The sequence below is a fragment of the Natrix helvetica genome (assembly GCF_964273705.1).
Source record: "Natrix helvetica genome assembly, chromosome: 1".
NCBI lineage: Eukaryota > Metazoa > Chordata > Lepidosauria > Squamata > Natricidae > Natrix > Natrix helvetica.
Window position 1 is genome coordinate 128,268,785 of NC_138548.1, and position 14,812 is coordinate 128,283,596.

General features: G+C 41.4%; 1 protein-coding gene across 4 annotated transcripts in view; it reads left to right on the forward strand.

Moving 5' to 3' along the window:
- TNS1 (tensin 1) overlaps nt 1-14,812 on the forward strand; it is a 401,394-nt gene that overhangs the window by 109,069 nt on the left and 277,513 nt on the right. For all 4 annotated transcript variants that reach the window (XM_081935971.1, XM_081935975.1, XM_081935973.1 and 1 more), the window contains exon 2: nt 13,645-13,759. In XM_081935971.1, the coding sequence (XP_081792097.1) occupies nt 13,645-13,759 (115 nt within the window). The remainder of the gene's footprint in view (nt 1-13,644; nt 13,760-14,812) is intronic.

Here is a 14,812-nt window from a genome sequence, read left to right on the forward strand (position 1 = left end):
TATATATATATATATATATATATATATATATATATATATATATATATATATATATATATATATATATATATATATATATATATATATATATATATATATATATATATATATATATATATATATATATATATGGTATTATGTGCATGCCATAGAAGGGGTAGAATTACTCTTCTGGGACTATCTCATAAAACATTCAGGCCTGTGGCATAACCCTTTCCTAAAAACCAAAACGGCTGCCGTCTTCATCCTTGATGTATGGTGTGAGACTCAAGCCATAGCCTTGATCCAAATGTTGGAAAGAAAGAGAGGAAGGAAGTCTGGATCTCTTCAATCTTTTTTTTTCCTCCTATCATTCCCCAGCAGAATTTCCAGTTCCAATTTTTATCATCTTCTCTGCTGACCTTATAATAGGAGATATTTTGGACAGGATTTAGAGGTTTTAGTTACTTTGGAAAACCCTATTCTTGCCTCCTTGTGGTTTATTTTGAAAATGACAGAAAGGACTGTTTAAGTGGGCGTTGCAGTGGTGGGTTCCGGATCCCGTTGCAACCGGTACAGTGCAATGGGGCCTGGAATCCACCACATGAATGCATACTTACCGCCTGTGATGCTCCATGACGCTCTGTGACGTTCCAGCTGCTCGGTGGAGCATTGCGCAGTCGCCGTATGCTCCATGCGTGTGTGCGGAAGCCCCCAAAAGCTCAAATACCGGTAAGGAGTGTGGGTGGGTAGGTGGGCCGTCCGGAGCACCATACCAGAACAGTACCCGGTGCTCCCGGCAGGCACTGGTATGCCCGTACCGGTAACCCACCACTGGGCTGTTGCCTATGTCTAAGCATAACTGTGGGAATGGTTTCCTTGCTGCACTGTTCAGGGGTGGGATTCAGCTGGTTCAGACCGTTTCCAGTGAACCGGTAGCTCCGACGATCAGTTGGGGAGCGAACTGGTTCACTCTGACAATCACCTGGGCCTTCCTGTCTGCCCCTGCACTTTACTTACCTGTATCCTCTCAGCTGATTCACATGGCAAAGTGGATTGCCGCGCCTCAGCTGTGTTTCTCCCCAGAAGTAATGTGGAAGGTACGTTTTGTTAAAACTGTGCACACGGGTGAAGCACGCAATCACTGAACCAGTTGTTAACCCGGCAGGATCCCACCACTGCTATTGATGTCCAGTTTGCTTCCATGTGAAGCTCTCCATGTATGTAATATAATGGCCCCTATTATCCCTTTAAAGGACATGGTGGTCTGAGATGAGCAGAAGCTATGATGTAACTAATCCGGAGATCACTAAGTTGAAAAAGGTTTGTCCAGACTTTCTGAAAAAAATATTGGAGGAATTCCCAGTATTAACACTGTCATCTCGCAGACTTTGGAGAATCGTTCTTCCATAATAGATCCCTCAAATCGAGACTTCTTATGCTATGGTAGATATGGAGGTTCTGGTCTCCATCATTTCTTTCCAAGATAATTTTATTTATACCTCAGATGTGACACACATGATGATTAGTTCTCTACATGTGCCAATAGCATGGTTATGTAGAGAAGAATATATTGTGGGGAACCCCAAAGGTGCTTTTTCAAGAGGCAACTTGACTTTCTGGTTTTTCTTTTAAGACATTTCGCTTCTCATCCAAGAAGCTTCTTCAACAGAAGCTTCTTGGATGAGAACCGAAACATCTTAAAACAAACAAACATAAACCAACCAACCAACCAACAAACCAGAAAGTCCGGTTGCCTCTTGAAAAACACCTTTGGGACAACCATGACTTGGATGACAGAGAATCTCCATAGCCATCCTGTGGGGAAGCCCTCCCAAAGGACTACTAGCTTGATGTGACCGAAAAAAGCATTCCTTATTTTATGTAGAATTAGAACACGGAATCTGCAAAGCATAAACCAAGGAAAATCTAAAATTGTCAAACTGAAAATGCAGGGTACTAAATCACATGTTTTAAAATAGGTGAATTTAGATGGATGGAAATGGTTAGGTCAGATAGCTAAATGATATACAGATCATATAAGAAAGCAATGATACTTTAAAAGAGCACTTGATTGCATGCTGTTCCAATGTGTAGGGGGTGTTTCAGTGTGGGTGGGTGGGTAGGTGGGTAGAAAGAGATGGTCAGCCTATTTTCCAAAGCACCAAAAAGCAAGACAAGAAACAATGGGTGGAAACTAATCAAGGAGAGAAACAGCCTAAAACTAAGGAGAAATGTCCTAATGGTGAGAGTAATTATCAAATGGAAAAAACTTGCCTTCAGAAGCTGTGGGTGCTCCATCACTGAAGGCTTTTAATAAGAGATTGGATGGCCACTTATCTGGAATGGTATAAGATCTCCTGCTTGAGCAGGAGGTTGGACTAGAAGGCCTCCAAGGTCCCTTCCAACTCTGTGATTCTGTTATGTAGACATAGTCAACAAGTAAAATAAATATGTATGCTGTGCTGGAGGGTGTACTGTAGTGAGTGGGACAGTGCTTGCAGTACTGGGCTACAGAATTTGCATTTAAATTTACAAATTGTGAGAGTTACTTCTCGCACTGATAGGAATGGCAGCTGTCAAAACAGTGGAGAGAAGACAATTGCCTTTCCTTCAGAAAAGAGGTCCATCTCTTTACATAGGTAACATGAGGAAAATGCGAAAGACTGCACTAATAGCCTACATATAGGTATTTTGTTTGAAAGTGGGGGACTTATTGAGATTCTTGGTTTGCAACTTGTAACCTGCTTTCTACTATTAATCAGAGCAGTTAGAATCTTGTTCTTTAGATTAACGTTTTCCAGTTCAGACCTCAAGGATGGGGACTCTGACTGAGTAGTTGTCCTGAGAGCCCACAACCAGACCTAATCTTAGAGCAGGGGTGTCAAACTCAATGCCCGCGGACTGGCCTGCGGAGCCGCCCTGGAAACAGCAAAGGACTGGCCCGCAGTGCCTCTGCCAGCAAAAATGGAGCTCAGGAGGGCTGCCTGCTGCCTTCCCAAGCTCCATTTTAGGTGGCAGAGGGTTGGAGGAGGCTGTCGCAGCCAAAAATGGAGCTTGGGAGCCCATTTTCGCTGGCAGAATGCTGGGGCCACCACAGGCATCCCCACCATGAGTGATGTTGAACTGGCCACACCCACCCTGGCCGCTTAGGTGAAACACAAACCGTATACGGCCCTCAATGAAATCGAGTTTGACACCCGTGTCTTAGAGGGAATAGAGATTGGCCTTAAAGGGTGGGAGGAAGACCCATTACCAAGGCAAAGTCCCATAAATAGGGCTTGAGCCCAGACTGACCTGAGGAACAAGCTAAAGGAAGCCCCTCCCTAGTTTAAGATAAACTGAGGGAGAAGGAAGCACATTCAGACATATTCTGTTACTGTAGCTGCTACAGTAAAAATAGTCCTCATCTACAGGTTAGTTTTTTAGTCTGTTCTACCTTGTAGAATTGAGAGGACTTGGCTCTAAAAATACAAACTAGTGAATTTCACAATTTGTGGAAATTTATTTTTCTGTTTCTTAATTGGCAAATATAAAAGAAAACAGAAGAATCACCAACACACAATCTACTTTCTCTGGGAATAATTCCTTCCACTTAGCCTCAATTTGGATTTTCCTTTTTCACTGTAACAACAATCCTTAGCTGTTACTCTGGAGGTTCCCCTCTCATGTATTTTTCTGCAGTGACAAGAATCATGGAAGGAAAATGTAGAATCACAGCTGATTAAATCGTTTGGAGTTTCTGTAAAATTGTTTCCAGGAGGCATTGTGATCTCGCATTGAATGTGTCTGCACAACACATATGTTAGCTAATTGAATTACAGCTTAGTTCTATTTGGGGGATAGAAGAACATGTTCAACAATAAAACTATCACATATTTAGCATGTTGTAATACAAGAGGCTAAATTATGGTTGAGTAGCTTATGAACACGGCTATTAAAAGCTTCACCTGGAAAATCTTTAGGTTAGAGCAGGGGTGTCCAAACTTGGGAACTTTAAGACTTGTGGACTTCAACTCCCAGAATTCTCCAGCCAGCATAGCTTGCCAGCATAGCAAGTTTGGACACCCCTGGGTTAGAGAAACCAACCAAGTAGCAGTGGGATATGGAATTATTTGTCTTGTCAACACGATTGATAATGGTTAAGCCTGAGGAGAGGAGGTTGCAGACAGAACATTGCTCCGGGACCCACGGAGTTCAAAAGGGGCCCATGAAGGAGAATTTTTTAATAAAATGTTTACAAAACCAAAATTTAAAAAAGAAAAACAATATTGGATATGTACTTCATACTCTATACCAGTGTTTCTCAAACTTGGCGACTTTAAGTCCTGTGGACTTCAACTCCCAGATTCTGGGAGTTGAAGTCCACAGGACTTAAAGTCGCCAAGTTTGAGAAACACTGCTCTATACTTTGTGTGTATAGCAAAACCATCTTGCAGCCTTGTTTGACATAACCTTTATTAATCTGAAACTCAGTGAACCGTTATTTATGTAATTTATTGAATTTTAATTTCATTACTTATTTATTTAAATTTGCAAGTTTAGTTTCATTTCATTTATGAATATATGTTATATCTCATTTCAGTTTATGAATAGTTATGAAATGTCATCTCAAAAATGCAAGGAAAAACAGAAACGTGTGTAGGTGAGGGGGCCCATGTTAGTCTTTCCAGCACTCAATAGTCTTCTTGGCAGACTTGATAATGGTTTCCAGTGAACCAATGATTATTAATCCCATTTATTTTCATGTTCTATTTGCCCATCTTCTAACCTTGCATCTCTTATCGAAGTGTAGCACAAAAAGATGAAAAAAGATCAGAGGAAAGAATGGATAGCAAAAACTGTGGCTGTTTCTAATTTCAAATTTAAGGATACTTGCTGATGGGCATGTTACAGTGCTATCCGTCAGTTCTTGAGATAGCAGAAAAACATGCTGGTATAAACTGGGTTTATTGTGATGAAGAAATGAGACAAAGGCTTTGATGCTGTCTGAGATTAGTTTTGCTTGCAGATGTTTCATCAGCTGACTAGGTAACATCAGTGTAAGTGAATGTAGGGTTTGCCATATCTTGCCCTGCCAGTGTTTGTGTGGGTGTGGTTTTCTCTCTAATAGTTCCTTGATTAGGGTATTATTTTTTTGTTTGATTGTTTCTCTGGTGTTAATTCCTGCTTATCTGGGTGTTGGCTTCTGAAGAGGATGAGTTCTGGTCTTTTTGTTTCCTTTTTAGTTTTTTTATTGCCTCTCTTGAATAGCGTGCAAATGTGGTTTATCTCCATATGTCTATTGATGGCTGGTTTATCTGAATGCCAGACTCACTGGAATTTCCTAGCATTTTTGGATTTAGCTTGGTTTAAGATGCTCGTAGTTTCCCAGTTGAAACTACAATTGAATCTATGTATTGTGAGATCAAGGAGTTTTCATTGTGCCTTCCTTCTGACTGCTGGTTGGTGTTTGTGGCTGCTCTCTGCCAGTCTTCTTCCAGAAATGTAGAGGCTGTTACAGTTCTTACACTGTATGTTATAGATGGCAAACTATGTGCTTGAAGCAACTCTACTTTTATGCTTGTGGTTTGTCAATGGGCCAGTTTCTGAACATGGATCTAGCATTCTTCTAAAAGAATTCAAAAGTAATGTTTATAAGGAGCCAACTTAAGAAATGATGGTCAGACATTGCATGCCTAGATGCCTCTCTCAAAGCCAGGGATCCAGCCTCTTCAGCAACCATGCAGAGTAGCTGCTGGGAATCAATGTAGAAAGGATATCCACCCCCCCTCTCCATCCTAGAATAGCCAGGAGCAGCTGGGCAGATTCCAACTGTTGACCATGATAGCAACCACATTGTTAGTGAAACATGCCAGATAGTATTCATGGCCAGAATTGCGTAAGGAAAAGAGGGGGGAAAGTAAACAACTACTTTAAAACTGGAGCAGCTCAAGATGACTTAAAGATGACAGTGTCCCTGTGGGTTGGGGATGAAATGAAGAGGACGAGATGGAAGTAATAACATGAGGAGGCGGCAGAAAAATACATTGGACATGGTGCAAGTGAGCTTCCTTTGTGCAGCTGATTGGCCAGTAGGAGAACAGACTGCTGGACTGGATGGGCCAGGGGTCCAAACCACCATGGCACTGCTTATGTTGCTATGTATGTTTGTGGGGAGGGAGGAGGGCAGAGAAGACCCGTAAGACTCTACTTTTCCGATTTGAATTGGGAGGCCAAATCCGTGCCCTCTACAATGGAGATCGGCTCACTGTTGCATTTTGTTTTTAAAAAAAAGGAATACAGGACATGACATCAATATCTGAAATGTCATTAGAAAAAACATTGCAATTGCTGATACAACGAATCCTTTTGTTAGATACAAAGTAAATGATTGAAATTATTGAAAGATAAAATGTAAAAATAAGCTGTCAAGATCTAGTTAAGCAATAACATTTTGTTTATCATTTTGTAAAAGTTATGAGACTTGGGGGGAATACCATTTCCTGCACGATGTAGCTGTCAAAATTTGTACCCATACCCACTACCCCTTTCCTTAAAATTTTGTAAAACCAATAAACAAAATGTTTCACACAAAAAAAAAATCTGAAATGTCATATTGAAAAGGTATTACCTTAGTCAGTGGTCCCTAACCTTTTGGGCGCCAGGGACCGGTTTAGATGGAGAGAGAGGTTTTTTTCTGTGAACTGGAGAAGTCGTAGTTTCATGTGCTGCCTGCATCCCACAGATGGGGCTTTGCTTGTTTGCATAGCCTGGTTTCTGGCATTTTGGGGATGGGGGACGGGGTGGGGGTTGGGGGACCTGCCTTAGGTGGTATAAGAAAATACAACAAACAGTGGCAGAACCTGCTGGAAGAGGAGTGTGTGTGTGTGTGTGTGAGAGAGAGAGAGACAGAGAGAGACAGAGAGAGAGAGAGACACAGAGAGAGAGACAGAGAGACAGAGACGGGGGGGGGGGGAGCATGTGTTCGTGGATTGAAGGGGGAATGTGGTTGCAGCCCAGGACGTAGACATAGGGTTTATCAGGCTGACAAAGCTTCATTCTTCATGTTCAAATTAAATAAACAGCCTTCTCCCCTGCTCTATTCAACTTTCCCTGGGGGTTAATAGGATGAGAAATAGTAGAAGCTTGGGGAGGGGAAGGAACAGAGGTCATCTCTGCCTAGGAAATTTAGGATCAAGTAAACTTTTTAACTGGCATGCTTGGCTTGGCTGGGCTTGCATGGGAAAGTTCCTACTCCTTCAGCTTCCCTTAGAAGCTTGAATAATAAAAAGGAAGTTAACTTATTGCAGATTTCCTTTATCGTGTGTCATAATCCAAGAGCTCATTCAAATGCACTATTTTACACATTTTAATCTTGCATCTTAAGAATGATCAAAAGGAAAAGTGGAAGAATGTGTTTGTTCTGTGCTCTTTCAAGACCCCCTTCTGGAATGATGTCATCCGTGTTTCTGATCATGAGTCTGAAATGGAGAGAGCTGCTGTGAGGTGGACATAATGAAGGCACCAAATCATGAGTAAACTAAAAGGGCAGTATTTGGCCATCCCAGAGTAAACAGAGTAAAATCTTGGTTAATATTTGGAAGATTACCAAGAAAGTTTAGGGCAGCAATCCAGATTGGCAATTGCAAATCAACTTCCATCACATTAACAAGAAAACTGCATGATTGAGTCTAGCTTGACTTTAAAGGACATCTTTTAATGGAGAATAAATACCAGGAGTGATTCATTTACCTAAAGCAACCCTTGACTAGATGACAACAAAGCAACGTTAGTCTGGGGTCCTCTTTAGTTGAGGCATTCAATCAGTTACCATTCATATTTCCATGGATGTTCCTCTTGCAAAGCTTCAGGGCTCATGTACATAACATCAAGAACAGCAAGGATGTTTATGTCAGATGGAGCAATGGAGGCTGACAAATATTTGCTGCTGGGCAGAGTAACTTAGCTATCCAAAACTAGATGAAGACATGGAAGAATGGCAATAAATAGCAATTGGACTAATAGTACTATTTCAGTCCCAATGTTTTGGGTGATGGTGGGAGGGGGGAAGCAGAGGGGTAACAGTGAGAATGCAGAATTGATTTCCTTTCCAACTATCTGATCATGAAAGGTGATAGATCATCTTCTTGACCTAATCTTGCGACTTGAGAGGAAGCAGTCCCACCCTTCTTTCTGTGTTGGACAGAGAATGGTTATGACATTTTTCCTTTTTACTGTAGGAAAGATAGAAGAAAAGAGAATGAATAGTGAATGATGTCAGTAAATGTGGAAATTGCAAGGCCGTCGTATTTCGTTAAATTGCTTGGCTGCAAAGTCTTAATTCCAGAGATACTTTATAATGAAATTTGGTCTCAATTTTCACATCACCAATGAGGAGGTTACCTTCTGAACCTTATTTTTCATTTTCCCATTTTTAAAAAAAAATAATTATTTTTTTCCTGGCAAGACATGCCAATTCACTTATAAAAATAATTCCAGTAGTAGGAAGGTAATTCTTCTCTCGGCCCCAATTCTCAACCTCTGCAGTAATTCCTCTATAATTTAATGACTTACCAAGGCTTGTCTTTAAACTGCGAATAAACCACTGGCTCCTCCTGACCACAAGTGGTTGTATGTGGTATGTTCAGTCTAGTTAACATGAATTATGAATTTTGAACTATGACTTTGCTGCTTTAAAGCTATAGTTTTAGTTTTCAGTCTTCATTCTTAGGCATTTTTTGGGGATAAATGAAGCCACAATTCAGCATCCAAAGAGCACAATGAGTTAGGCTAAATAAATAGTGCATAGTTCACAAGCCAGTGTATTATACTTAGGTTTTGTCCCAGAAATGGGAATTTGTCCCTTTACACACTAAGATTCATACATCTGTAGAATGATTCTGGGAATAAAGTCGGGCTGACATACATCAGATGTGGAGCCTTCTCTGAGTGTATCTTCCTTCATATTACTCTGACTACAACTCCCAAAATTTTCCAGCTAGCACAGTCTTGACCAGGGGTGTCAAACTCGATTTCATTGAGGGCTGCATCAGGGTTGTGTTTGACCTTGGGGGGCTGGGGTTGGTGTGGCCAGGATGGGTGTGGCCATCTCAACATCATTTGTGTCGGGGGCACCTGTGGTGCGCTCCGTTTTCAGCTGCAACAGCCTTCTGTGTATGCTGCCCTCCCAAGCTCCATTTTCACTGGCAGAGGTACTGCGGGCCAGTCCTTCGCTGTTTCCACGGACCAGACCTAAGTACCCTGTGGGCCGGATTCAGCCTCCAGGCCTTGAGTTTGACACCCCTGGTCTTGACTATAGTGGCTGAGCATTTGGTAGCACTGACCCATGCAGACGATGCTAGGTTAAGACGGCTGTAGAAGGATGTGCCATCCAATTAGAAGGCTGTTTATTTAGGCAGACCCTTTGCTCTGGTAGGAGGTTGATATGTAGATAGGTAAAAATGTTTGACTAGCCGATGAATACCGCTAACAGAGAGTCAGTGCAGCTTTTTTCTTTTATGAAAACGATGCCATTTACCCATGCAAGAAACGATGAACCAATCTTCAAAATATTTTTTATTTCAATTTTTATTTTTGTAGTAACTGAAGTATAGGCCCATTTCCCCAATTCAACAAGATAACAACACAATACAATACAATAGCAGAGTTGGAAGGGACCTTGGAGGTCTTGTAGTCCAACCCTCTGCCTAGGCAGGAAACCCTATATCGTTTCAGACAAATGGCTATCCAACATCTTCTTAAAGACTTCCAGTGTTGGGGCATTCACAACTTCTGGAGGCAAGCTGTTCCACTGATGAATTGTTCTAACTGTCAGGAAATTTCTCCCAGTTCTAAGTTGCTTCTCTCCTTGATTAGTTTCCACCCATTGCTTCTTGTTCTACCCTCAGGTGCCTTGGAGAACAGTTTGACTTCCTCTTCTTTGTGGCAACCCCTGAGATATTGGAACACTGCTATCATGTCTCCCCTAGTCCTTCTTTCTATTAAACTAGACATACCCAGTTCCTGCAACCGTTCTTCATATGTTTTAGTCTCCAGTCCCCTAATCATCTTTGTTGCTCTTCTCTGCACTCTTTCTAGAGTCTCCACATCTTTTCTACATCATGGTGACCAAAACTGAATGCAGTATTCCAAGTGTGGCCTTACCAAGGCATTATAAAGTGGTATTAACACTTCATGTGATCTTGATTCTATCCCTCTGTTGATGCAGCCTAGAACTGTGTTGGCTTTTTTGGCAGCTGCTGCACACTGCTGGCTCATATTTAAATGGTTGTCCACTAGGACGCCAAGATCCCTTTCACAGTTACTACTATTGAGCAAGGTACCACCTATACTGTACCTGTGCTCACAGTTACTACGATTACTGTACGCTTTTAAGATTTTTGCCTGCCCTCCTTATTACCATATCAGATAATATTATAATGAGAAATATGCAAATTAAGACCAAGAAAAAACGTGAACACATGAATACATTTGAACTTGGAGAACTTTCCCGTGAATTTCCCTCTCCTGCTCTTTCCACTCTGTTCTTTCCCTGTTTCTTATCTTCAAGAAATGTAGTCCCAAAGTCAGGGATGACCTTAAATTTTTTTTAGCAAGGGGTTCTCTGCCTGGTTGCTGGGTGGGCGTGGCAATGTTGGGCATGGCCTAATCGCAGAGATGAGTTTTGGTTGATGCTGCTGGCAGTTTGCTCAGGGATACGCTTCAAAATGCTTCTGTACACGCACAGAAGCAAAAAACACAATGGCACCGCCTATGGCGCCGATGAGGGAACCGGTTTAGGGGCGTGGCAGGCTGAATTACTACCTAGTCAGCCAAACTTGTCCAAACCAGTAGGATCCCCCCTCTGCCTAGTTGGCTTCCTGCACCATGGTGGGGCGGGGGGGCGCTTTTGCCCTCTCTGGACTCCAGAGGTTTTCCTTGAGCCTCGAAGAGGGTGAAAATGGCCTCTCCAGGCTCCGAAGGCCCTCTGGAAGCCATCAACAGGCATATATGTGCCGAACTTCCAGTAGGGCCCTCCCTGAGCCTCAGTGCGTGCCCTGCACTTACCTGCATCCAAAACGGGCCGTGTGAGGACTCCTGGGAGGGATGGGGCAGGGCCAGCCAGGAGTGAGATTTGGGGGTTCTCCAAATTGTGGCAAATTTTAGCTAGAGGTTCTCTCAAACCCCTCTGAACCCCCAGTAGCCCATCCCTGCCCAAAGTTTGATGTATTTTTGCACTGCGAAAGATTTAAACGTAGTAGCATGGAGTTGCAAAAGAACAGTTTACTATAAAAAGTAACAATGTTCTTATTCCTTTGTTGGTTATACTACTATCTGGGAATCGCTTATTAGAAAGATAGGCTGATAATCTTTACTATTGTCACTGACCAGCAAATTGTGAAACCAATAACAGATTTTTTGTTGTTGTTGATGCATTTGTGTGAAATACTGGCACCTAGTGGTGTAGCAAGGAATTGCTTCCCCTAATATAATTGGGAAATCTGTGTCAAATGTATTGAAGCAGTACTTTTATTTGGCCAACCAACAGTTACAGCATTTGAATTCTTAAGAAAAATTGGAATGGTAGTGGTGGAGGAATTTGCTGTTTTAGTCAAGAATATGTCTTTAGTTAGATCGGAAGGAATGCCAAATACTGTTTATTCCACATGCTGCTTTTCCACTAAAAACTGAGATCAGGAATCAAATAAGTAAAGCAATAAAACTCATCAAATTAACAAACTAGCTTACTAGAAAAAGCTGTAATTGCACCCCATCCAGATAAAGGATCCTTCAAATGTTTCCCGTAAGATTTTTTTTACAATGGTCCTGGTGAGAATCTCCAAGGATATAGATGATGTATCAGATTTTCCTCGGTTTCCAATGTAAACCTTTGATGTTTAAGGAAGTATAATAGGTACAGCTCGATTAAAGAAAACAAGGAAGAAAATCCAATCAAGAATATTATGCACCAGGTGGACCACAAGATGGTGCTGATCTGCTATAAAGAGGATTTCTCTGATCCAATTATTATTACAAAACACATTAAAAAGGAAAATACTGTAACAGTGGGAGTACACTTGATGTGGGATTCAAGGCTGTGATGAAACAAAAGGTCTCAGTAACATAATTACTAAATTAGAACAGAGATATAAGTAATGCTAGACTTAACAATTTCATAGTCAAATTTAATATTTTACTTTTGCCTAAAGTATTAACTATTTATTTATCCATCCTTGGATCTTCTTTAGTCTCTTGGAATAATTCTAACCATTTATCAGAGCTGCTGCTTTTCCCAGCTCAAGCACAGCAACTCCCCTAAAGAATTGCTTTAAGTTTTAAAAGAAAAAAGCTTTTTCCTCTGTGAGAGACGGAACTGGAGGGAGACCATACAGGTATTCGAATTTTGATGTTGTCTGACGTTTAGACTGGCAGGGAGGCTGCTGTTGTGTGAACGTAGGCTACCTACTCATCAAAGTGCTGATAGTCCTCGACTTACAACTACAATTGAGCCCCAAATTTATGTTGCTAAGTGAACCATTTGTTAAGGAAGTTTTGCCCCATTTTACAACCTTTCTTGCCACAGTTATTAAACCAATCCCAATTGTTAATTTAGTAACACTGTTGTTAAGTGGATCTGGCTTCCCCACTGACTTTCCTTGTCAAAAAGTCACAAAATGACCCTGGGACACAGTAACGGTCCCATATTAGCAACGATCCAGAAGTTGTGAATGCTTCAACACTGGAAGTTTTTAAGAAGATGTTGGATAACTATTTGTCTGAAGTGGTGTAGGGTTTCCTGCCTAAGCAGGGAGTTGGACTAGAAGACCTCCAAGGTCCTTTCTAACTCTGTTATTCTATTCTATATCCCCAGATATATTTCTTTAAAAAACAGAAACCTGGGACCTTGTGTGTTGTAATAATTAAAGGGTTACACTGGGGCTAATGGGGCCCTCTGTACAAATCCACTGAGGGTACGTTTTGGACCAATGAGGTGTTTTCAGCCAGCCTATCTTACAGGATCATTTTAGTGGGGATGTATGTATGCACTCCTAAAATAAGTCCTCTGCCTCTTGGAGGAAAGGCAGGTTATAAATATAATAAATAAGTAATTCTTTCCAAAGAGAAACAACATAGGAAATAGTGAGTGAACAAGACAGGGATGAAAATCAGGAACCAAGACTGTCTAAGTCCTGATGTAGTCCACATTCATTTTTAGAATCAGACCGGAAGGCCGCAAACATAACTTTCAATAGGTAAACCTGTTCCCACCCCAACCCCAATACTTTTTCAATTTTATCAACTTGGGTGTTGCTAATCCAAGCTGGCACAGTGGTTAGAGTGCAGTACTGCATGCTACTTCACCTGACTGCTAGCTGCAGTTCGGCAGTTCAAATCTCACCGGCTCAAGCTTGACTCAGCCTTCCATTCTTCCGAGGTGGGTAAAATGGGGACCCAGATTGTTTGGGGGCAACAGGCTGACTCTGTAAACTGAGTGGGTTGTAACAGCACTACGAAGCGGTATATAAATCTAAGTGCTAAGTGCTATTGCTAATTGCTAGGAATCCACTGGAGATTTGCCTATTTTCTTCCTGATTCTGGCTTAATTTTTAACCCGTTTCTCAATTTAAAAGTGGTATGCGATTTTTACCCCCCACCTGACAATATTGTATCTCTTCTCTGCAGCCTCAGGACCTGGAAGCATCCACATCTCACACTTTCAAAGTGAAGAGTTTCAAGAAAGTAAAACCATGTGGGATATGTCGTCAGGCGATTACCCGGGAAGGTAGTACCTGCCGAGGTGAGTGATGGTGTCTACGGGAGGGTAAAGTTCGAGCTTTCAGACCAAACACAACTACAGGTTGTCTTCGACTTAATGACTGTTCATTGAACGAAGATTTGAAGTTATGACAACCTTGAAAGAAGTGACTTACATTTACAATGGTTGCCGGTGTCTTGTGATTACATGATTACCATTTTGCAACCTTCCCAGCTGACTTCTGACAAAAAAAAAAGTCAATAGGGAAGCTGGATTTGCTTAACAAACGTAACAATTACTGTAAAAGTGGTCGTAAAATAGGGTCCAGTCTCATGATGATTCAGTTAATGACAGCATCGTTAATGACCAGGTTTCTGGTCCATTGATGGTCATAAGTCGAGTACTATTTGTAGTTTTCTGGTAGAGAACAAATTACAGGTAATCCTCAACTTTCAACAGTTCATTTAGTGACCGCTAAAAGCTACAACAGCACTGAAAAAAGTGATATGACAATTTCTCATGACTTTTGTAGCATCCCCATGATCATGTGATCAAAATTCAGACGCTCGGCAAGTGGTTCATACTTTTGACCATTGCTGTCATCTGATCGCCTTTTCGCAACCAATTAAGGTCACTGGGGAAGGCAGATTTAACCATGTTACTAACTTATCAACTACAGTGATTCACTTAACAACGGTGGCAAGAAAATGGGGCAAAACTCACTGAACAAATATTTCACTTAGCAACGGAAACGTTGGGCTCTATTGTGGTCCTACGTTGAGGACTACCTGTATAGAATTGTATGGGCCAAAAATAATGTGAGTTAATGTTAGTCTTTCCCCCTTAGAAAAATACTCCTGGCATGGAAATAAAGAAACATGTCTCCATTTCCCATTATAGATTAATATAATCAGAGAATGCTGACTAGGGATTAACATTTCTGAAAACATGGATGCAAGAGCTTATATTTGAACTTGCATTCTTTTTGTGGGCTTCTTATGGATGTTTGCTCAGATACTGTGTGAATAGAATGGTGGCTTGAATGGCCTTTGATGTAATCCAGAGTAAAACTTTCCTCATGTCCTTCTGTTCCCA